The sequence below is a fragment of the Saccopteryx leptura genome, chromosome 3 (genome assembly GCF_036850995.1).
Source record: "Saccopteryx leptura isolate mSacLep1 chromosome 3, mSacLep1_pri_phased_curated, whole genome shotgun sequence".
NCBI classification, from domain to species: domain Eukaryota; kingdom Metazoa; phylum Chordata; class Mammalia; order Chiroptera; family Emballonuridae; genus Saccopteryx; species Saccopteryx leptura.
In genome coordinates this window covers 244,980,827-245,007,061 of record NC_089505.1, presented here as the reverse complement: position 1 = coordinate 245,007,061, position 26,235 = coordinate 244,980,827, and the positions used below count along the sequence as shown (strand labels likewise).

General features: G+C 35.6%; 1 protein-coding gene across 4 annotated transcripts in view; it reads right to left on the bottom strand.

The window, feature by feature from the left end:
- EXOC6B (exocyst complex component 6B) overlaps positions 1 to 26,235 on the bottom strand; it is a 638,754-nt gene that overhangs the window by 265,751 nt on the left and 346,768 nt on the right. For all 4 annotated transcript variants that reach the window (XM_066378003.1, XM_066378005.1, XM_066378007.1 and 1 more), the window contains 2 exons: positions 22,414 to 22,525; positions 16,016 to 16,150 (listed from right to left, as the gene is read on the bottom strand). In XM_066378003.1, coding sequence (XP_066234100.1) covers positions 16,016 to 16,150; positions 22,414 to 22,525 — 247 coding nt within the window. The remainder of the gene's footprint in view (positions 1 to 16,015; positions 16,151 to 22,413; positions 22,526 to 26,235) is intronic.

The following is a 26,235-nucleotide window of genomic DNA, read 5'->3' as shown; positions in this document are numbered from 1 at the left end:
ATGACTTATTAAAGACTCCTTTCACCCTTAAATTGACTTTATTCCTTCTCAACAGTTTACCCTATTTGTGTGGCCCTATTTCTGGGCTCCCTATTGTGCTTTTATAATCTATTTATCTATTCTTTGGTCAATACCACACTGTCTTGATCACTGTAGCTGCACAGTAAGCCCTGAAGTCAGGTCGTGTCACTTCTCCGATGTCCTTCCTTGCTTTCAGTACCGTCTTAGCTCTTCTGGGTGTTTTCCCTCTCCATATAAACTTCAGACTCAATCTGTCAATATATGCAAAATGACTTGCTGGGATTTGGAATGAAAATGTGTTAAATCTATAGATCAAGTTGGGAAAAACTGATAGCTTGAAAAAATATGGAGTGTTCCCATCCATAAATATGGATTATATCTCCATTTATCTAGATTGTCCTTCTTTGATTTCTTTCATCAGAATTGTATAGGTTTCCTCATATAGACCTTATTTATTTTGTTAGTTATATCTATTTCTCTCTTTATGTTAATACAAATGATATTGTTTTTAATGACAAATTTGAGTTGTTCGTTACTAGTATAATAAGAAACCAAATGTCTTTTGTATATTAACCTTAAGTCCTCAACCTTGCTATGCTCACTACTAGTTCTGGTATGTATTTTTGTTTGTTTTCCTTGTTTTGTGAATTCTTTTGTATTTTCAACATAGACAATCGTCATCTGTATACAAAGTCAGTTTTATTTCTACCATCCCAATCCGTAAATCTTTTATTTCCTGTTTTATTGGATGTTGAACAGAAGTGGTAGAGAGGGATCCTCTCCTTTTTCCTGATTTGAGCAGGGAGCTTCTAGTTTCTCAACATCAAGTATGATGTTAACTATAAGACTTTCAGGCAAGGGTGGCCCGAAGTGGGCTGTAGAAGGTGTTTTATTGAGGAGGACACTTGAAACCATGTCAACACAATAAATTTAAAATAAAAGTTAAAGAAAAAAGACTTCCAAAGATGTTCCTTCGTTAAGTTTAGGAAATTCCCCCTCTGTTGTATATTGCTCAGACGTTTTATCATTAATAGTGTTGAATATTGTCAAATGCTTTTTCTGCACCCACTGAAATGATTGCATGATTTTTCTTTAGACTGCTGATATGATGGATTATATTAACTGATTTCTGAGTGCTAAATGAGACTTGCAGAGCTGAAGCCAATCCCATCAGTTGTATAGTACAGTTGTCCCTTGAATTGTTGGGGCAACTTATATGTGGATTTTTTTCAACAGATACTAATAATGCATTTTATTATCCTTATGATTTTTTTTATTTATTTTTTTTGTATTTTTCTGAAGCTGGTAACAGGGAGGCAGTCAGACAGACTCCCGCATGCACCCGACAGGGATCCACCCAGCGCGCCCACCAGGGGGCGATGCTCTGCCCATCTGGGGTGTCGCTCTGTTGCGACCAGAGCCATTCTAGCGCCTGAGGCAGAGGCCACGGAGTCATCCTCAGCGCCCGGGCCATCTTTGCTCCAATGGAGCCTCGGCTGTGGGAGGGGAAGAGAGAGACAGAGAGGAAGGAGGAGGGAGGGGTGGAGAAGCAGATGGGCACTTCTCCTGTGTGCTCTGGCCGGGAATCGAACCCGGGACTCCTGCACACCAGGCTGACACTCTACCACTGAGCAAACCGGCCAAGGCCTATCCTTATGATTTTAATAACTTTTTTCTCTAGTTTATTTAATTGTAAGAATACAGTATATAATACAAATAACATACAAAATATGTTAGCTGACTGTTTATGTTATCAGTAAAGATTCTGGACAACAGAAGGCTGTTAGTTGTTAAGTTTTTGGTGAGTCAAAAGTTATAACATAGATTTCCAACTATGTAGAAGGTCAGCATCTATACCTCCTGCAATTGTTCAAGGGTCACCTGTGTATTCTTCTGATACACGTTGAATTTGATTGCTAATATTTCATGTAGTATTTCTATATCTATGTTCATAAGAGATATTGATCTGTAGATTTTCTTTTTTGAAATGTTTGGATGTTATTAGGGTAATCCTGGCTTCATACAATGAGTTAGGAAGTATTCCCTTTACTTCTACTTTCTGGAAAACATTGTGTGTTGGTTATCTCCAAATACTTAAGTATCCTGCTATCTTTCTGTTAATTTATTCCTTCATTTAATTCTATGTGGTCTGCGAGCAAGTTTTGTATAATTAACGAGACTAAGAGACATGGACAAGAGTGTGGTGGTTACAGGGAGTGGGGGGAGGAGAGGGAGGGAGAGAGGGAGGGGGAGGGGCACAAAGAAAACCAGATAGAAGGTGACGGAGGACAATCTGACTTTGGGTGATGGGTATGCAACATAATTGAATGACAAGATAACCTGGAGATGTTTTCTTTGAACATATGTACCCTGATTTATTGATGTCACCCTATTAAAATTAATAAAAATTTATAAAACAATTGTTAAGGTGTATGTATTACCTAGAATATGGTCTGCCCTGGTGAATGTTCTTATAATCTCAAAAGAAGGTGAATTTGCTGTTGTTATATAAAGTATTTTATAAATATCAATTTAATCCAGTTGACTGGTGGTTCCATTTAGTTCAACTGTATCTTTACTGATTTTCTGCCTCCTGGATTACTGCCTCTATTACTGATAGGGAGGTATACTAAGGGACGTTAGCAGGAAGACATGTTGACTTATAACTTCCTTTTTAGTATCTTTTTAAATACTCACATATTTTTTTCTTACTTGATATATCTGTGAATAATTTTAGTCAATTTTCTGACACTCATTCTCCTTGCTTTCTTATCTTTACTTTTCTACCCTACTTTGTATGTACTTCTATGGATTTTGTTTGATATTTCATTATTTATGATTTTTACATCAATATTTACCTTTATTTGTTCAGATAATTTTTTGTGTTTACTTTTTTTTTTGAATCATTAAACTAAGTTTGCTTAGTTCAAAAATCTTGGACTCTACTCTTCCTTTTATAACCCTATACCCAATCCAGCAATAAAGCACTGCCATCTCTTCCTTTAAAAATATTTCTAAGCACTTCTACCTCTTCCACTGTAGTTCAAGTAAGTGTGATCTCTTACCTAGACTGCTGCAATCACCTCTGAACTGGACTCTCTTCTTCCACTCTACTGACCTATAATGCATTTGTTTTCCACACAGTAACCAGTGTTATCCATTAATATATTAATCATTTTATCACCAGCACCTCCATCTTCTAATGACCTCAAACTTCATTTCAGGATAAAATTTAAAGTATTTACAGTGACCCACAAGGCCAGAAATCATCTGGCTCCTATCTTATCTCTTACCAATCACACCACTGATGATAGACACATCACTGCCAGACTGTCCCCTTTGCTATCCTTAAACACACAAATACCTACTATTGTACTGTTCCCTCTGACAAAAAATGCTTGTCTATCAGAAATCCAAATGATTCCATTGTCATTTCATTCAGGTCATTTATTTTTCTTCCTAGTTCTTACCACTCCATGACATTTTTTGTGTGTATATTTATCAATAATCATCCCTATTTATCAAATAGACTATAAGCTCCATAAGATCAGGAGACTTGTTTATTTAGTTCATACCTATAAATTGCCTGTTATGTAGTAGGGGCTTTATAGAAACTTGTAGAATCAATGGGAGATTTAATGTATATATTATATTATTCTAGTATTTATCACCTAATTCTTCATAGAATTTATAGTTTGTCTTTCGTGTAGATTATAAACTCTAAATCTGAGGACTAAAAATTTTTTTTCTATCTAAGAAAACTACCAGATTGTTATACAGTAAGTTCAAAAACAATATTTACAATGGAGTACATTGACAAATACCTTGAATCTATTTTGTAAGACAGTTAAGAAAATCTTATGGACAGGAAAGGAAAGAATACCAGCCTAACTATGGCATGTATGGCAACTAATGGAAACACTGCAAGAAAACACCAAACACCTTCTGATTCTTTTTGCCCCTTTTTCAGCATAAAGGTTTCCATCTGCAAGGGAAACTTTTCTGGAAACAGTAGTTTAAGAAAATACACAATGTGTAGCTGTTATAATTGCCATGTTTACTCTGAGTTCTGGGCTAGCTACTCTGAAATAGTTCTGGTAAAAATAAACTTTTAATGTGTTTTACACAACCAGTGTTTCCAATAAGCACTGTCGACATGACCTGTAGTGGTCTTCAGAAGTTCTCCCTTACTAAGTAAGGATTTAACTGGCTACTCAAATCCTACAGCTCCTGTCTGCCTTTAATTTTCCTTCAGCAATCTTAATGTTAAATGCAATAACAAAATACACAAGCCATTGTCTGGGAAAATAGCTGACCACAATTTGAAAAGCCCTTGAAATAAGAAAATTGAGATAGGTGTGGGGAAAAGTAGCAGAACATATTGCATACTCCCTGTATAATACATAAGAATAAATGATCCTCCTGTTCTAAGCCTCCAAACCCTTGTTTTCTGCTGAACACTTAGCTATAGTCCCCCTCCCACATTTTCTTACCTAGAGAAATTCTGTCTTCCACAGTAAATCAAGTGGAAATATTTTTGATACAATTATTACCCATGCTCTATAATAATGCTACTATTTAAGAGTAATTATAATTCTTCAACTGCCTAAGATCATCCCAAGAGTCTTAAAGCCCTTGTCATATTTTCATAATCATTCTTTGGGCCTCTTTATTACATAAGCCCTTTTCTCACTAAATGACTATCAATATTAATATAATAAAATATTACTGAAAAGTTTGCAAGTAATGACACATATAATGTGATAAATGATAAACTTTGTTTAAGTAATTTTATAGGTAATTTGAACAATCCATGTTCACACCTCAAACATGTAACTTATCTAGTAGCTGATCTTAAGAATAGTTTGTGGCCTGACCAGTGGTGGTGCAGTGAATAGAGCATTGGCCTGGGATGCTGAGGTCCCAGGTTCAAAATCCTTACGTCACTGGCTTAAGAACAGGCTCACCAACTTGAGCATGGGGTCACCAGCTTGAGCAAGGGCGCTGACTTGAGCAAAGGGTCATTGGCTCAGCTGGACTCCCCCAGTCAAGGCACATATGAGAAGTAATTAATGAATAACAAAAATGCTACAACTATAAGTTGATGCTTCTCATCTCTCTCCCTTGCTGTCCGTCTGTCCCTGTCTGCTGCCCTCCTATCTCCTCTCTCTCTAAAAGCGAATATTTTGTGGTTGACCATCTCATTTTTTTCAGCTTTATTGAGGTACTACTGAAGACAAAATTATAAGTTCTTTAAAATGTATAGTGTAGTGATTTGATATATGTGTATATATTGTCAAAGACTTCCCTTATCAGTTATTTATACATTCATCACCTCACATAGTTTTTAATAACATTTATGTTCTATTCTCTTATCAAATTTCAGTTATATAATACAGTATGATCAACTATATTCACCATGTTTTATATTAGATTCTCAGACCTTATTCATCTTATAGCTTAAAGTTTGTATCTTTTTACCAACTTTAATTTCTCTCACTTCCCAGCCCCTGGTAAAACTTTTCTATTCTCTGTCTATGAGATTGACTTTTTAAAAGAGATTCCACATATAAGTGATACCATGCAGTATTTGTCAATCTCTGTCTGACTTATTTTACTTAGCATAATGCCTTCAAGGTTTATCTACATTGTCACAATGGCAGGTTTCCCTTATTTTTCATGGCTAAATAATATTCCATTGTATACACAAACCACATTTTCTTTTTCTATTTATCTGTTTATGGACACTTAGGTTGTCTCCACATCTTGGTTACTGTAAATAATACTGCCATGAACAACATGGAAGTATAGCTATCACTCCAAGACAATGTTTTTGATTCCTTTGAATAATACATGCAGGAGTAAGATAGTGCCATCATATAATAGCTCTAATTTTAATCTCTTGAGGAATTTACATACTGTTTTCCATAGTGGCTATACAAGTTAGTTAACTTCCCTCCAACAGTGTGCAAACGTTTTCTCCACATGCTTATCAGCACTTGTTATCTCCATCTTTTTGATTATGGCCATTTTAACCGGTATGAGGTGATATGTCATTGTGGTTTTCATTTGCATTTCCTTGATGATTAATGACGTTGAACATCTTTTATGTTTACTTATTGGCTATTTCTATATCTTCCTTAGAAAAATGTCTATTCAGTTCCTCTGTCCATTTTTTTTAAATAGTGAATATTTATTGTTCATAAATATGCAAGTCGATTGGGTAGTTCTTTTTTTTTTCATTTTAATTGGATTTATTGGGGTGACACTGGTTAACATAATTATACAGATTTCAGGCACACAATTTTACAACACATTCCTGTACACCATATTGTGTGTTCCCTCTCCCCAAGTCAAGTCCTTGTCCTTCACCATTTATTCTGCCTATACCTTCCCTCTGTACCCCCTCACCCCCGAACCACTCTCCTGGCTGTCAGGAAACATCTGCCCATTTTTAAATTGGGTTGCTTCATTTTTTTTTGCTATTGAATTGTAGAAGTTCTTTAGCTATTTTGGATATTAACCCTTTATCAGATATATGATTTGTAAATAATCTCTCCAGTCCCATCAGTTGCTTTTTCATACTGTTGATGGTTTGCTTTACTATGCATAAGCTTTTTTAGCTTAATGAAGTCCCACTTGTTTATTTTTGAGCTTGTTGCTTTGTTTTTGCTTCTGGTGTCAAAGGCAAAAGTTACTGCTAAGGCCAATGTCAATGAGCTTGCCCACTATGCTTTCTTCTAGGAGTTTCATTGATTCAGCCTTATATTCAAGTCTCTAATCCATTTTGAGTTGAATTTTGTACATGATATAAGATAGGCGTCCAGTTTCATTCTTTTGCATGTGGCTGTCCCATTTTGCTAACACCATTTATTAAAGAAACGGCCTTTCCTCACTGTACAGTTTTGGGTCCTTTGTTGTAAATTGATTGACCTTATATGCATGGGTTTATTTCTGGTTTATTAACTTATTTTTATCTATTTAGTTCCGTTGATCTATTAATGTGCCTATTTTTATGCCAATACCAACTGTTTTGATTATTATAGTTCTATAATATAATCTGAAATCAGAAAGCATGCTGTCTCCAACTTTATTCTTCTTTCTAAGATTGCTTTGACCATTTATGGTCTTTCTTATCTTTCCTTGTAACAGAGAAAGAGATCATAGTCAAAATTTTTATCTCTCATAAAATGTAATAAGCCATATGAATCAAACTTGATTTCTTCTCTTAATTTTACTCTCAAGGCATGGTACCAATAAATAGGGGGAAAGGGGAAAAGGATAGGAAAAAGTAAACACCAGTGGACATAAAATCATGATTTCAACTCTACAACTTTGTAGCTAATAAAGTTCAACTTCTGGATTTCAAAAGAATGACAAATTTGTTTTGAAACTAAAACAGCAAAATAAAACAATAACAAAAGCCCAAAGCATACAGGTTAGCTTTTATGTCAGAATTGACCATTTTAATGTTTAAAATGTTGCCTTGTCACTTTTTCTGCTTAACTCTTTGAGTAGTATTAACATTCATGTACATTCTCGTGCCTCCTGACCATCCAGAGTATGAGAGATTTATTTTAAAAACGTGTAAGGCAACATTAAAAAAAGGCAAATGTATGTTCTTCTTATTTCCATAAATTGCTTATCAAACAAACGTGATTTTAAGTTAATAAAACTAATTTCATTTTTAAAAAAAAAAAAAAACTCCTGGGGGTTAGCAAGCATAAAAAAACTCACTACTCAAAGTGTTAATACTTATTTAAAGCTCAAATGGCAATACAAAGGAGTTTCTTAGGCTCTTTGAAATGAAGGTATTTACTCTCCAGAAACTTATCTACCATCAATCCTTCTTTTTCTCTACAAGGGAGTCATTATTTTTTTCCCACTTGATTAACACTGGGTCAAAACTAGTGCTGTGGCCTTGTGAAATAATCATAAAATTGCTAACTACAATAGCAAGGGACAGAAATTCCTCATTTAAAAGGTAAAAAAAAAAATTGACTAGGGTACAGAAAAGAGAGAACAGCTAATTTAAAAATTTTAACTGATGTTGACTTCAACTATAACCACTATTATTTAGATCATACTTAATAACTGTTGACTATGATGGGGGCCAACTGAGGAAATAGCCTTTTGAGTGATGTCAGAGAAATGGCACCGTGAGGAGTGCTCCCGATACCTCTCCCTGAAACTTCAACAAATTCAACAACTAGAGACAGAAAAACAATCTCAGGAGCATCTGAAATACACATACATCAAATAAAGGTACGACTGGGTGAAAAGGTGGCTGAATATATAACCCACTCTGAAGGAAACAAGATGGAGAACGGAGTATTCGCTTTCCTCACTGATCTGAGGAAGGGCTGCTTTCTCTTGAAACTGAGAGGAAGGGAGGGCTGGGGCTGAGAGAAAAAGTTGGGCTAGATCAGAGACATTCAAACCGAGGAGAGAGTGTGCCCGTGGCTCAGCCCATGCAGAGCTAACGCCAGCGGCAGACCCCGGCAGAAGTGGGCGAGGAGTTGCCTTGTTTACTCCCGGTATACCGGTCGATGAGCGCAGGTAATGTGCGAATGGATCCACTTGGTGCTTCGGGCAATGGTGCCTGCATTCCTGGACGGAAGAGCTGGGTCAGAGACTGTCAGTAGTGGCCCTCTGCATGGGCTGTGACCAGAGTTTCTGAATAATCCTGGCTTCCCAAACAACAGCGCACGAGAAGTGCATGAAATCTGGCTTCCCTACACCTGGACCTGTCCGGGTACGGCGCCTCTGCCAGTCATACAGGCTAACAAAGCACACTCCTGGGGAAGAGAACTGTGGAAGTGGTGGGGGGAAGGGCATGCAGGCAGCTTGCAGACAGCCTCTGGAGAGCAGACCTGCAGAGTACTGAGGCATACTAGACATGCCCAGAGGCTCATAGAAAGACACCTGAAAGGCAATTGGCTCCCAGCCCTGCCTGATTGATTATGCTGGCAGTTCTGGCTGGCAAAGCCTTACCCAGAACCCTGAGTTCAGTGGGGATAGAGGGGGGATTTGGCAGCTCTTAGAGCCTCTTGCTCTCCAGGTAGTGGCTGGGGCAACTTCACAGCTGGCTGCTGGTTCAGGAAGGAGAGATTTGGGGAGAGTCTCCGGGAAAACGGATTCTCCCACTGTTGGAGCCTACAAACGATAACAAACCCACCTACCAATAAGATTGAGGACTAGTTTATGTCATCACCATAGCAAAATAACAGCAAATCTCTGCATAAGAGTGCCACAGGGGCAGAACCTGGGGTACAGAGCCACCGGCCAAAAAAAGAGAGAAGAAAGAAAAAGAAAGAAGATAACTTCTCAAAACCAGGAAAATTCCAAAGTCTATAACTTTTCTATTTTTTTCTTGTATTTTTTATCTTTTTTTTCCTTCCACCTTGGTCATTTTATTCTCTTTCCATTTTATTCTTTTCTTTTCATTTTGAACTTTATTACCCACAGGTGTTACATTTTCCATTCCTTTTTTTCCTATGAGTGTTACATTCCAAAAAACTTAACTCAATTTTTTTTTTCTCTCTCTTTTTGTTTCTTCTTTTCTCTTTCATTTTTTCTCTCATTTGAATCTCACCCACAAACAAATTATTTTATTCTGGATTCAAATTTTTTCTTTGTGGCATTTTGTGTGCTTTTTATTTCACTTTTTATCTCTTTAGTATTTCCCCCAACTCCGGCTCTCCATTCTATAGTTTTTGTGTCACTTAATACAATAGAATTTTTATTTTTCACTATATTTTTTCTTTTTCTTTTTTTTTATTTTTCTATTACACTATTTCTCTCATTCGACCATCATTTACAAAGAAATTATTTTATTCTTGATCCAAATCCTTTCCTTGTGGTGTTTTGTGGGTTCTTGACTCGTTTTTTCCCTCTTTGTTACTCCCACCCCAACCCAGGCCCTCCATTCTACCTATTTTTGTTCCACTTATCACAATAGAATTTTCAGTTTTTCACTGCATTTTCTCAAAAAAAATTTTTTACCAACTCTTATTAGTGTTATTAACAATACCACTCTCAAATGCCATTAAATAAAAAGAAATAGAATATCATGGATACAAATGACAGAGATGTAGCTCAGATAGATGAGGGAAAATGTATAGAAAAAATTTCAATAGCTTAGAAACCTTGGAGTTAAATGACAAAGAATTTAAAATCAAAGTCCTAAAAATACTCAGGGATATACAAGAAAGCACAGAAAGCCAATATAGGGAACTCAAAAAACAATTCAATGAACAGAAAGAATACTTCCCCAAAGAAATTCAAACTGTGAAAATGAATGATACAGTAATGAAAAACTCAATTCATGAACTGAGAAAAGAGGTAACAAACTTAGCCAATGAAACAACCCAGATAGAGGAGAGAATTAGTGATATAGAAGATAGGCAACTAGAGGCACTATAGAGAGAAGAGGAGAGAGACTCATGAATTTAAAAAAATGAGATAGCCCTATAGGAATTGTCTGACTCCATCAGAAAGAGCAACAAAAGAATAATGGGTATGTCAGAAGGAGAAGAGAGAGAAAATGGAATGGAGAACATATTCAAACAAATAATAGACGAGAACTTCCCAAGCTTGTGGAAAGAACTAAAGCCTCGAATTCAAGAAGCAAACAGAACACTGAGTTATCTTTACCCTAAAAAACTACTCCAAGGCACATTATAATGAAACTGGCAGAAACCAATGACAGAGAAAAAATTCTCAAGGCAGCCAGGGAAAAGAAGAATACAACATATAAAGGAAGGCCCATTAGATTATCAACAGATTTCTCAGCAGAAACTCTACAAACTAGAAGAAAGTGGATCCCAATATTTAAAGTTCTGAAAGAGAGGAACTTCCAGCCAAGAATACTGTACCCACAAAACTATTCTTCAAATATGAAGGAGAAATAAGAATATTAACAGATACAGAAAAGATGAGGGAATTTATCACCAGAAAACCCCCACTGCAGGAAATACTAGAGGGGGTTTTCTGATCAAACACAAGGAACAAAACAAAATAAAACTACAAGTAAAAGCTCCATCAAGATCTCAATAAAAACAAGATTGATCTGTGACAAAGAAACAAAAAAGGGGAGTGGACAAACATTAACAGTATCAAAGGAGGATGGAGTGCAGAAGCACTCATGAGATAATAACTACAATGAACATGATATATATCCTTTCCATTACTTAATGGTAACAACCCCTGAAAAAACCACCACAGAGAACATGGCTTGAAAAAAGAAGTAACAGAGAAAAGAAGTAAGGATTACAACCAAACAAAAACAAAAATATAGAAAAATAAAAGAGAAGAACCAAACAAGATCCAAAACTATCAGAAAACAATATATAAAATAGCAATAGGAAACCCCCAAATGTCAATAATTACACTAAATACAAATAGATTGAACTTATCAATAAAAAGAAACAGAGTTGCAGAATGGGTGAAAAAAGAAAATCCAACTGTATGCTGCCTATAAGAAACACATCTAAGCTACAAGGATAAAAACAAATTCAAAGTGAAAGGTTGGAAAACAATACTCCAAGCAAATAACATCCAAATAAAAGCAGGTGTAGCAATACTCATGTCTAACAATGCTGACTACAAGACAGCAAAGGTAATTACAGACAAAAACTATCATTTCATAGTGATAAAGGGGATACTGAATCAAGAAGACATAACATTTCTTAATATATATGCACCAAACCAAGGAGCACTAAAATATATAAGACAGCTACTGACTGACCAAAAAACAAAAACCGACAAAAATACAATCATACTTGGAGACCTCAATACACCACTGACAGCTCTAGATCATTCATCCAAACAGAAAATCAATAAAGAAATATTGGCCTTAAATGAAACACTAGAACTACTGCATATGATAGACTTCTACAGGACATTTCATCCCAAAGTGCCAGAGTATACATTTTTCTCTAGTGTACATGGAACATTCTCAAGAATTGACCATATGTTGGGCCACAAAAATAACATCAGCAAACTCACAAAAACTGAAATTATACCAAGCATATTCTCTGATCATAAAGCCTTGAAACTAGAATTCAACTGCAAAAAAGAGGTAAACAAACCCACAAAAATGTGGAAACTAAGCAACATACTTTTAAAAAATGAATGGGTCAAAGAAGAAATAAGCGAGAGATCAAAAGATACATACAGACAAACGAAAATAACAATACAACATATCAGAATCTCTGGGATGCAGCAAAAGCAGTTAAAAGAGGGAAGTTCATATCACTTCAGGCCTATATGAACAAACAAGGGAGAGTCTAAGTAAACCACTTAACTTCACATCTTAAGGAACTAGAAAAAGAAGAACAAAGACAACCCAAAACCAGCCGAAGAAAGGAAATAATAAAAAGCAGAGCAGAAATAAATGAAATATAGAACAGAAAATCTTAGAAAAAATTAATAAAACAAGGAGCTGATTCTTTGAAAAGATCAACAAAATTGACAAACCCTTGGCAAGACTCACCAAGGAAAAAAGAGAAAGACTCATATAACCAAAATCCAAAATGAAAGACGAGAAATCACCACAGATATCATAAATATACAAAGAATTATTGTAGAATACTATGAAAAACTATATACAACCAAATTCAACAATCTAGAAGAAATGGATAAATTCCTAGAACAATACAATCTTCCTAGACTGAGTCATGAAGAAGCAGAAAGCCTAAATAGACCCATAAGCAGGGAGGAAATAGAAACAACTATTAAAAACCTCCCTATAAATAAAAGTCCAGGGCCAGAAGGCTATACTAATGAATTCTATCAAACATTCAAAGAAGACTTGGTTCCTATTATATTGAAAGTCTTCCAAAAAATTGAAGAAGCAGCAATACTGCCAAACATATTTTATGAGGCCAACATAACACTCATACCTAAACCTGGCAAGGACAACACACACACAAAAAAACTACACACCAATATCTCTAATGAATACAGATGCTAAAATACTAAACAAAATACTAGCAAATCAAATACAACAACACATCAAAAAAATAATTCATCATGATCAAGTGTGATTCACCCCAGAATCACAAGGATGGTTCAACATACGTAAACCGGTTAACGTAGTACATCATCTCAACAAAACAAAAAACAAAAACCATATGATCCTATCAATAGATACAGAAAAGGCATTCAATAAAATACAACATCATTTTATGTTTAAAACACTTAACAAAATGAGTATAGAAGGAAAATATTTCAACATAATAAAGGCCATCTATGATAAACCATCAGCTAACATCATATTAAATGGCATAAAACTGAGGACTTTTCCCCTAAAATCAGGAACAAGACAAGGTTGTCCACTCTCTCCACTCTTATTCAACATAGTGCTGGAAATTCTAGCCAGAGCAATCGGACAAGAGAAAGAAATAAAAAGCATTCATATTGGGAAAGAAGAAGTAAAGGTTTCAGTTTTTGCAGATGATATCCTATCCATCAAAAACCCCAAAGACCCAAAAAGACTACTAGAAACAATAAACCAATACAGTAAGGTCGCAGGATACAAAATTAACATACAAAAGTCCATTGTCTTCCTATATGCCAACAATGAAACATCAGAAAACGAGCTCAGAAAATAATTCCCTTCATGGTTGCCACAAAAAAAATAAAATACCTAGGAATAAATATAACAAAGAATGTAAAGGACCTATATAATAAAAACTACAAAGCATTGTTAAGGGAAATTGAAAAAGATATAATGAAATGGAAAAATATTCCTTGTTCTTGGATAGGAAGAAAAAATATATAGTCAAAATGACTATATTACCCAAAGCAATATACAAATTTAATGCAATTCCCATCAAAATTCCAATGTCATTTTTTAAAGAAATGGAACAATAAATCATCAGGTTTATATGAACCTATAAAAAACCCCGAATAGCCAGAGCAATTCTAAGGAAAAAGAAAGAAGCTGGGGGCATTACAATACCTGACTTCAAATTATATTATAGAGCCACGATAATCAAAACAGCATGGTATTGGCAGAAAAATAGACACTCAGACCAATGGAACAGAATAGAAAGCCCAGAAATAAAACCACATATATATGGTGAAATAATTTTCGATAAAGGGGCCAACAACACACAATAGAGAATAGAAAGCCTCTTCAATAAATAGTACTGGGAAAACTGGAAAGCCACATGCAAAAGAATGAGACTCGACTACAGTTTGTCCCCTTGTACTAAAATTAATTCAAAATGGATCAAAGACCTAAATATAAGACCTGAAACAATAAATTACATAGAAGAAAACATAGATTCTAAACTCATGGACGTTGGCCATAAAGAGCATTTTATGAATTTGACTCCAAAGGCAAGGGAAGTGAAGGCAAAGATAAATGAATGGAACCATATCAGACTAAGAAGCTTTTGCATAGCAAAAGAAACTGACAACAAAACAAACAGACAGCTTACTAAATGAGAGATGATATTTTCAAACAACAGCACAGATAAGGGCCTAATATCCAAAATATACAAAGAATTCATAAAACTCAACAACAAACAAACAAGCAAACAATCCAATAAAAAAAATGGAAAGAAGACATGAACAGACACTTCTCCCAGGAAGAAATACAAATGGCCAATAGATATTTGAAAAGATGCTCATCTTCATTAGCTATTAGAGAAATGCAAATCAAAACTACAATGAGATACCACTTCACACCTTTTAGATTAGCTATTATTAACAAGACAGGTAATAACAAGTATTGGAGAGGCTGTGGAGAAAAAGGAACCCTCATCAACTGTTGGTGGGAATGTAAAGTAGTACAACCATTATGGAAGAAAGTATGGTGGTTCCTCAGAAAATTAAACATAGAACTACCATATGACCCAGCAATCCGTCTACTGGGAATAAACCCCCATAACTCAAAAACACTGGTACGTAAAGACACATGCAGCCCCATGTTCATTGCAGCATTGTTCACAGTGGCCAAGACATGAAAACAACCAAAAGCCCTTCAATAGATGATTGAATAAAGAAGATGTGGTACATCTATACTATGGAATACTACTCAGCCATAAGAAATGATGACATCGGATCATTTACAACAACATGGATGGACCTTGATAACATTATATTGAGTGAAATAAGTAAATCAGAATAAACTAAGAACTGTATGATTCCATACAAAGGTGGGACATAAAAATGAGACTCAGAGACATGGACAACAGTGTGGTGGTTGGGGGGGGGGGGTGGGAAGGGGCAGGGGGAGGGGGGCACAAAGAAACCAGGCAGAAGGTGACGGAAGACTATATGACTTTGGATGATGGGTATGCAACATAATCAAATGTCAAAATAACCTGGAGCTGTTTTCTCTGAACCTATATACCCTGATTGATCAATGTCACCCCATTAAAATTAATTAAAACAAAAGAAATGGCCTTTCTTTGTGACAGAGACAGAAAGAGTCAGAGAGAGGGACAGATAGGGGCAGACAGACAGGAAGGGAGAGAGATGAGAAACATCAATTCTTTGTTGAGGCTCCTTAGTTGTTCATTGATTGCTTTCTCATATGTGCCTTGACCAGGGGGCTACAGCAGACCAAGTAATCCCTTGCTTGAGCCAGTGACCTTGTGCTCAAGCTGGTGAGCCTTGCTCAAACCAGATGAGCCCGCACTCAAGCTGGCAACCTCGGGGTCTCGAACCTGGGTCTTCCACATCCCAGTCCGATGCTCTATCCACTGTGCCACCGCCTGGTCAGGCAGGAAATAGCCATTTTTATGTAGAAAATATAAGGAAGATTTAGTGGACATAGTTGTCGACTTCTTTTTTAGTATAAACACCTCAAAATTAGCATTGGTATTTGTTTCCCTAAGAAATTCATAAGCACCTATTCTCAAGAGCATGCTATGAACCACCCTACTATGTAACCTGGAAGGAACAAAGCCATGTTAGGTGGACTATCCCAGAATATGCATACTAAAAGCAGTTCTATAGTACTCTAAGGTTTTCTCACCTTAAAAGTTGTGGTGCCATAGAGCTTGGTGGTATGGACTGTCTCTGGAAGCACATTAGTGATATTGGTGATGAATTCTTCCAAGTACTTACAGGATTTCTCCAAGTGTGTTGTATTGATAATAATCTGGACAAGCTAGAAAACAGCAGGCACATGTAAGAGTCATTGGACTATTCACCTCAAGATAAACGGCTCAGTATAAAACTGCTGGTACAAGATGACAAAATGCATGAGGGCAGAGGCATCTGTACTCCACTAAGGATGTTTTAAAACACAGATATTATCATCTATGAAGCCTTCTCCAACTGTCTAAAGCATCATGTATTTCCCCTTCTACATATAGGAGCTTTGTCACTATATTTTAAACACATGTTTTCTTCTGTTTAAAAAAAGACTAGACCAGGAAAATAAACTAATATTGTTTAGCATAATGCTTAGCCTTAAATAACTGCCAAATAAATTAAATAAAATCCCACTGAAAAAACAAAAATAATGAAAGGCAAAAAAAAAGTTTCAAAATTAAGAATGAAGAACAGAGAGGTATTGGAATAGATTGCAGTATATTAAACTACATGGGTCTATAGAAGAAAAAACACAGGCACTGAAGTCAGAGAAACCAGAGGGTAAAACTATTTACAAATTGGTGATCTTGAGCCTGACCAGGTGGTGGCACAGTAGATAGAGTGTTGGACTGGGATGCAGAGGACCCAGGTCAAAACCACAAGGTCGCCAGCTTAAGCATGGGGTCGCTGCCTTGAGCATGAGATCATAGACATGACCCCATGGTTGCTGGCTGGAGCCTAAAGGTCACTAGTCTGAGCAAGGGGTCACTAGTTCTGCTGTAGCCCACTGGTCAAGGCACATATTAGAAAGCAAACAATGAAAAACTAAGGTGCTGCAACAAAGAATTGATGCTTCTCATCTCTCTCCATTCCTATCTGCCTGTCCCTCTGTCTCTCTGTGTCTCTCTCTCTCTGTCTCTGTCACAAAAAAATTAGTGATCTTGAGAACATTCCTTGACTTTTCTAAGCCTGTTTATTTATCTGTAAAATGTCAATAATAACTTCTAATTCACAGAGTTATTGTGAAAATTAAATATTCTTTAGTTAATACTATTTCTCTTTTCATACAGGAAATATCCTTAAAGGAGGCAGGACTGGTAAGATAAAAGTCATCTATAAATTACTCTGAGGGGAGAATGAGGAAGAATAATCATTATTATATATATAGAATTAAAATTTATGAAGAACTTTGCAATTCATTTTCTAAAATTTTATTCCCAGGAACCTGAAGAAGAAAATTAAATAAGAATAATTATTACTTTCATTTTACTATAACAAATACAAAATAAAATTATTTTCTCTAGACCACATAACTAAATGGAACCAAGATTCAAGTCCAAGTATCTACTTTCAAATACAAACTCATTTAAATGACTTCTGACCCTGCCTTTTATCATAGCATGGGGCAGCCCTGGCATGATAAGTACAGTAGGCTGAAGTAGATTCTGGGTCTTCCATCAACTAGCAGTTTTGGATACAGATACTGTCTCCTATAAAATTACCCCAAACATTGGCCTTTTGGCGTTCGAGTGCTCTAGAAAAAAAACAGACACCAAAATAAGCAATTTGTCATCCTTTTCCTTTCAACATGTTCCTCCCTCAGAGGAGGACTAAAATCATTTTTTAAAAATTTTAATTGTCTAAATTAAATTATTCTTCTTCCTCAATAAGAAAGTGGCTATTAGCAAGGTTGTCATGATAAAGAAGTCAGAAAAGTAAGAGAGTTAATTTGGAGAACTGAAAATTTTCTATTTTAAAATCAGCATTACCAATTGCAAACACACTCTATCAAAAAAATCCTAATAATAAAGAGAAATCGTGTCATGTTGTCGAAATAAAAAAAACAGTGGCAGTCAAAGAGAAAATTGTCCTGTTTTGCAGGATATTGGCAGTTAAAAAATAAAAAGAAGGCGGCTTCACTGGGTACAGTAGTAATTTCCCATGACTTTTTAAAGATCTGTCAACACAAAAGATCACCATGAATTACATCAATTGGCTGTCAGTCACTTCTGAAATGTTTCATTGCTGAGCATAGAATAGACTATTAAAACACTCTAGGATTACAGTAGATACCATGTCATTTTCAAAGGGAATATTGTCTGTTAATGAGGTCTAAGTGATCACTTCTCCTGAGTGACAGCTAACCAAAATCCTTACAAGGGCATTTACAAATGTGAAGCCAGATGTTTTGGGTGTAATTTTGAACATAAGGATGAAATGAAGCAATTTCAGATATCAACTTCCATCAGAATTTGAGCTCCTTTGGTATTTTTAATCCCTACTTCCCACTCTTTTATAAAATAATATAACATTGCTGCAATCTAAACTGTCCTTAACATTGTTTCAAGGACATGGAACCAACAACATATTATATACTGGTTATGTCTTATATAAAGAAAAGTTCTATAAGAATTGTCCAAAAAAGAAAACATACTATATAGCAAACAATCACATCTCACAACTAAATGACCTTTGGTTCATAAATCTTTAAGAAGAAGAACACTTCTCCATCCCTCCCAGCAACACAGAGAATCTGATGAAAAAGGGCACAAGGTAGACTGTAGGAATCACTTCTCCAACCCTGCTGGAACACCCCAGCAGAGCATGAACCATGATGACAGAGAGCTGTTTATTTTCTTGACAAACTCCAGAAGAAGAAGAAAAAAAGCCTTTATCTTCAATAGTTCAAAACTAAGCCCTAAATTCCAAGAAGAAATTTTCATCCCAACTATAAACTACTTCTACGGTATTTACATCTACCTATATGAGAATCGATATATTTTTATTTCCCGAAGCAGAGAATTTAATAACAGGCAATATGCATTGAATATTTACTATGTACCAGACACTGTTGTAAGCTGTTAATTTAATTCTGACAACAAGCCTATAAAATACATGCTATTGTTGTCCCCATTTTTTAAATATAACCTAGTAATTTGCCCAAGAACATATTTGTTAAGGTTAGAGCCAGAACTGGAACCCAGGCAGTCTGCTTTAGAACATGCATTTTCCCTTTCTCCTCACAGACCTGGAAAAAGCAGCTCAAGAAAACAGCTTTACCAGCTGATTGCACTAGGGGTAGTCACTTAAGATCTGAGAAAGCAAGACATTCAAGTTAAAGTAGGTGCCAAAACTGCAAGGCAGTGTCGATTTGGCTCAACATGAGGAAGTTAAGCAGCCATGAAAAAAGCAAGAAATACAGTATACAAACAGAGAAAGACAAAAGGACAGCACATGTGGACAGGGAAAAAAAGAGATGCTATATAATATGTAGCCTCAAAGAAAGACAGACAAACAGATATGTACTTACAGGACTTTAAAATCCTAAAATAATTGTCTGACAACCTAATTCTATTTTGAAATTGTGTAATCACCAATACTTATATTGCTTTAATGGAAGTCCATCCCCTGTAATAAAACCATCTCTAATAAGAACAATTTCAACATTACTATGGACCTCCTGTAAAAATCTCTATCATGTTATAATGAAATAATTACTGTATTTCTCCCATGTATAAGAAGCTCCCATGTGTAAGATATACCTTAATTTTGGGGCCCAAAATTTGAAAATAAAATGTATTACATAAAGTTATTGAACTCAAGTTTTATTCTTCATAAAATTCATACAACTCCTCATCACTGTCAAAATTCCCATCCATTAGCTTGTCCTCATCTGTGTCTGATGAATAATCACTGTCTTCATATATTGCCTTGTCCTCAGTTCTATCTATGGCATTTGAAATGCCACACTTCTACAACCACTGTATAAGATGCACCCAGTTTTAGACCCCAAATTTTTCAGAAAAATGTGCATCTTATACATGGAGAAATATGGTAAGTCAATATAAAAGGCAGTACAGATAGTAAAAGTGAGTAAATTTGGGGAAAAGAACAGCCTGGACTTAGGTCTCATTTCTATCATTTTGCTAGCTATATGACTTTGGGCAATCCCCTTGAACTTTAATTATATGTCATCTATAAAAATGGGGATATAACACATGCCCAGACTGCTTCAAATGTTGTTAAATGAGATGGTATTTGTGAATGGACTTTGAAGAATACAAATTTTTCCACCAATGTTGTCTATTATAATGTTGATTCCAGATGTAAACTCACTTTAGTTAACTGTAAAGGAAGATATAACAACTTCCTTTTCCAATGATGAATTACAATGATTGAATAATATAATTATGCAAATATTTACTGGTCAGTGATGAAAAAAATTGATAATGTGTCTTATACATGTACACACCACTATAACCACAAAAATAAATGCCTGTGGATTCATATGCAAAGATATTTATAATAAAAGTATATTTGCCTAAGGAAATCCAATGATTTAGGAATAACATTTAGCATTCATTTAAGTAGTGCCAAAAATTATGATAACTTCTTCCTTGACAAGCTCCTACTGCTTCTTCCTATCATTAGATGATCTGTACAATGCCCTTAAAAAGGACAACAAGATCAGGAAAACCAAAGAAGTAAGAAATCAGGTCTTTCTCTTAAGTAAATCAATTGCACAGACCCAACTAAACTCAAGTCTTCTGTGGTCAAAGTTTCTATCACTCCATGTTCCTGCTACACCACTTGTTTGAAATGGCTTTTTAAGAGACTGTTGAGCCTGACCAGGTGGTGGCGCAGTGGATAGAGCATCAGACTGGGATGCGGAAGACCAAGGTTCAAGACCCCGAGGTCCCCAGCTTGAGCGTGGGCTCATCTGGTTTGAGCCAAAAGCCCACCAGCTTGAACCCAAGGTCACTGGCCCCAACAAGGGGTTACTTGGTCTGCTGAAGGCCGGCGGTCAAAGCACATATGAGAAAGCAACCAATGAACAACTAAGGTGTCGCAACGCACAACGAAAAACTAATCATTGATGCTTCTCATCTCTCTCCTTCCTGTCTGTCTGTCCCTGTCTATCCCTCTCTCTGACTCACTGTCTCTGTAAAATATAAATAAATAAAATTAAAAAAAAAGAGACTGTTGAATTGAATGGCATATGAAGAATTATATCAAGACTTTTATAACATACAGATAGTTCACAAAATAAATAACAAACTTCTTGTCCTATTTGGAATTCATAAAAGAAGAACAGCACAATCTAACAAAAGCAAGACTTTCTAATGTTCACTCCAACTTTCCATTTCTGTAGTCTTTCTGATTATGAGGTTAGCCTATTATCAGATACACAAAAGCAATATAGTTATTTCTATACCCAACAATAAAAAGGAAGCTCTGCAAAATGAAAAATAATTGTCCTAAATAATGTCAAATGTGACAATCAATTATAAAAAAAAATTTTTATAAGTAGAATTCAGTCATTGCCAATATCCCACATTATAATATTATACTTTTGTATCTTAAAGGGAAAAAAAACCCTAATCATTTCAAAACAGAAGTAGATGTTCACCTGGCTTCCAGATGTCTTCACCTATGGGTCAGTATCATTATCCATTTAGTAACTCACTATAATTCTTGACAGTATATATCTGAAAATTTCCATTTTCCTAGAGCAACTGCCTTTCAAACTACACCATCTCTGCAGGTAAGACAGATGGCCAACAGCCTTTCCCTGTGAAAACATTTTCTCCAAGCACTCACTTTTGGCACTACCATTTCCATTAAAGGGCAAATTGAAGTCCCCATGCAATCCTGGGTTCCAAGAGAAAGAATACTTCACATCTTTCTAAAGTTTAGGACTTCATGCCAATGCTCCAAATCTTCATTTTGCCAAGATACTGTTCCCAGCATACATACAGTATTTCTCCTCTCTATCTAAGATTCCATAAGCTTCCGCAGAAGTGTGATGACTGCCGTTCTCTCAGGTTTCCTCAATCCCCAACCCCCAGACTGACATGCTAATAAGGAGAAACTTACCATTTGAGGTATCTCAAAAGCAAAAGCTAAGTCTAACACTAACCAAAGACTGTGAGTACCAACATCTGTGGCAACAATCATTCATGCAGGCCAAATATGATCTCATATTGAAATCACTAGTATAGTAACCTGATGTTGACTATATTCTCCAACCAACAATTTTGTTTACATAATCAATGAAAAATAATACAAATTTAACCCAACATCTTCAGAAAGGAAAACTAGTTAGCTAGTGAAACAAGAGAAAGAGAAGAAAATAACTTTCAAAAACTAATAATGGATTTCTCCAAGGCAACCAAAGAACACCAAGACAGTTTTCTGCACTCCCACAATTAGGGGACCGTCTGTAAAGCATGATGAACTAAACCATATGGAAAGGTGTAACTAATTCACAAACCCCAGAGCTTAGGACATCTGTTGACATATTGCCTTGGCCACCTCCACTAAGAGCAGCTTTACCTCAGTAAGTCCAATATTCTTCCTTTTAATGACATTCTGCAGAGAGTTGCTCAGAGTCCGGGTTAGCAACAGGTTTGTGGATTTTCGAATCATGTCATCAACTTCAGTTGAGCTGAAAAAGAAGTGTCAGGAGTCAGTCATATCTGCACAGAATTATTTTGCAAACAGACAAGGTGGTACTTGTAATGATGATGATAATAATAATAATAATAATAATAATAATAATAAATAATGGCAGCAGCAAATAACATTTATTGTGTCCCAGAAATTATCCTAAGTACTTTAATGAACTAAAATTCATGTAACCTTCACAATAAACATATAAAGTGGATTTATTATTATTTCTACAGATGAGAAAATGGAGGCACAGAGAAATTAAGTGACTTGCTCAAAGTCACACGGTGAGTATAGAGGGAATAAAGGATGTTCACCAGGCAGTCCAGTCTAAAGCCCACAGCATGGAAGCACTACTACACTGTCTCAGAGTCAAGAGCTCTCCAGCATGATTCCTCATCCTAAATCCATTATTTCTCCCATATTTCCAAGTTCCTTCACAGATTCATATTTATAATTTTCCAACCTAGTCTCTGATAAAGGTCCCTAAAAAAGGGTATCTCTGTTCCTATAGTATCAATTTACATATAATGTCTATTTTGCTCTAATTCTAAAATAAATGTTTCCAGCCAGAAGCTTGATTCTACATACATGTTCTAAAATGCCATTTACCATCCCAAGAGTAATCAATAAAGACGCTTTCTTTTTTTTAATTCTTTTTATTTATTAATTGATTTTAGAGAGAGAGGAAGAAAATCATCAATTTGTTGTTCCACTTATTTATGCATTCATTGGTTGATTCTTGTGTGTGCCCTGACAGAGATCAAAACCACAACGTCGGCGTACTGGGATGATGTTCTAACCAACTGAGCCAGGGCGAGACATTTTCTATTCAGTAAAGAAAAGTAAACATAAAGAAAATCTTCCAAAGCTATTTTTATATGTAAAGTCTAAAAACAAAACAGTCTTACAAACAACCAACTAAATTTAAGACTTATATAGCCTTCATGAGCTCTCGAAAACATCACCCAGGATGGTTTTCTACAAAAAATATCCTTTTGAGACAAACAGTTCTTTAATAATAAGTTACTATTATAATGGTACTTGTGTATATACATCAAGAACTAACTGTAGCCTGACCAGTGGTGGCACAGTGGATAAAGCATCGAAATGGAACTCTGAGGTCACTAGTTCAAAGCCCAGAGATCACTGGCTCTGAGCGTGGGCTCATCAGCATGGGAGTCACTGGCTTGAGCAGGGGGGATTGTACCATAATCCCAAAACTCACCAGCTTGAGCCCAAAAGGCCATTGGCACAAAAAGCCCAAGGTCACTCACTGACTTCAGCAAGGGGACACTGGCTTGGCCCCGGTCAAGGCACATATAAGAAGCAATCAATGAAAAACTAAAGTGAAAGCAAATACAAGCTGATGCTCCCCAACCTCCCTCTCTCTTCCTGCTTATCTCTCTCTCTCCTCCTCCCTTCCTGTCTCTCTCTCTCTCTCTTTCTCTCTCTCTCAAAAAAGAAAGAACTAACTGTACATAAAGATGTGTGAACACATCTTTGTGAATAATTTATTGCTCATACATAATGGTCATAAATTTTACCTTATTGATTTTTCTTTCTACAGAAGGAAATCATAGGCTTAGTTGAGTTGAATTAAAAATCTTAAAATTCAAAATACGTAATAGGCAATCTACACTGTCATACAAAGTGAAAACAGAAAAATATTAGAAACAAATAAGACTACAAAATGCAAGGCCATAATCAATTACAAAAAAGATCCACAAAAATATTTTTACAGGGTCATGTAAGGATATATTCAATTGACTGATACTTTCTGGCCCACTGTCACTCTTTCCAAAATTATTATTAAACTGAGATACATTTCATAAATATAAGGTGCAAGGCATTGTTTTTGTATAATACTCAGGTCACAGTGGTGAACAAAATGGTCATGGTTCAACCTCCATATAGTAAACTCATGATTATATCATATTAATTATAATATGAACTATAAATAAATACAGGTTGCTATAATAATGATTAATCCAGGTTCCCAAAATACTCTGGTAACCACGATATCACTCACTTTCATGGCATCCTATGCTCATAACATATCTCTCTTATGCTTTAAGAAAAACTAGCAGAAGTTCCACTTTTAAATATGATGTAGAAAATCAAGAGAGACTATCACTACCTTCATCACAACAACAAAGCTAGGTCTAAGCTAAAACATCAATGCAGTGTATTGTGTGAATAAACTAAATTGCACACTGGAACAAGCCTTTAAAAGGTGAGCAAAGAGTACCAACCACTTTCATATTCCAGGCCAATACCTCATCTGGGTACACAGAGATGAGGAAGTAAAAGAGTCATGGGCTGAGCAGCTTTGGTGGGATAAAGAGAAATCAGCCAAACCTTTAACAGTGAGGGCTAATATTACAGACTGGAATCTTGGAAGAGCCCCCAAACAAAAATAAACATACTGACCCAACAATTCTTTCGTATAAAAATTCTGTTATATAAGAAATGGTGGAGGCAGTGTTAGAAATCAGAGAAAATTCTTGCAAATTTTGCAAGAGATTTAGGTTCCAGGACTATACTGAAATTCAATCCAAAGGAGAGCAAAAACTAACTAAAGCTGAAACACAGCCCAGCTCAAATCCTGTTAAGATCACAGATAAGCCCCTGGATAGAAGCTTTGGAATTTCAGAGTTGGTTGGTCTTAAGAACAAAAAGACTTCTGCAATAGCATCTGAAATCAGAAGTAATTTGAAATTAATTAAAACTGAGACTCACATTCAGTTCACTCAAGTAAATATGAAATCTGAATGAATTATCAAGCAGCTAGGAATCACAGAAGAAGAAAATGAGAAAGGAGACATATTTAAGAACATATTAGCAAAATCACCTTCAAACCTGATAAAAGATTTCAACCTATAGATACAAGAAATTCAGCATACACCAAACAGAATTTATACAAAGAAAACAGCACGTAGGAACATCAGAATCAAACTGTAGATGGCAAAGATACAGAGAAAATCTTGAAGGCAACCATAGAGAAAAGACAATACATTCAAGGAAACAGAAGTAAGAGTGATGACTAATTTCTCTTCAGAAAAAAATAGGATTGTCAACCTAGAATTCTATATTTTAAAAAATATATTTTTAAAAACAAAGATGAAAAAGTTTAGACAAACAAAAGCTAAAAAAAATACAATACCAGAAGATATACACTATAAGAAATGCTAAAATAAATTCATCACACTGAATGAAAATGCTACCAAAGGTAACATTGGTTTCATTGTTACATTGGTTACATTGATCTGCAAGAAAGAATGAGAAGGCCTGAAAATGGCAAATAAGTGGGTAAGTACAAAGAACTACATTTTTCCTATGTATGGAATCATACAGTTTTTAGTTCTTTCTGATTTACTTATTTCACTCATTATAATGTTATCAAGGTCCATCCACATTTTTGTAAATGATCCTATGTCATCATTTTTTATGGCTGAGTAGTATTCCATAGTATATATGTACCACATCTCCTTTATCCAATCATCTATTGAAGGGCTTTTTGGTTGTTTCCATGTCTTGGCCACTGTGAACAATGCTGCAATGAACATGGGGCTGCATGTGTCTTTACGTACCAATAATTTTGAGTTATGGGGATATATACCCAGTAGAGGGATTGCTGGGTCATATGGTAGTTCTATTCTTAATTTTTTGAGGAACCACCGTACTTTCTTCCATAATGATTGTATT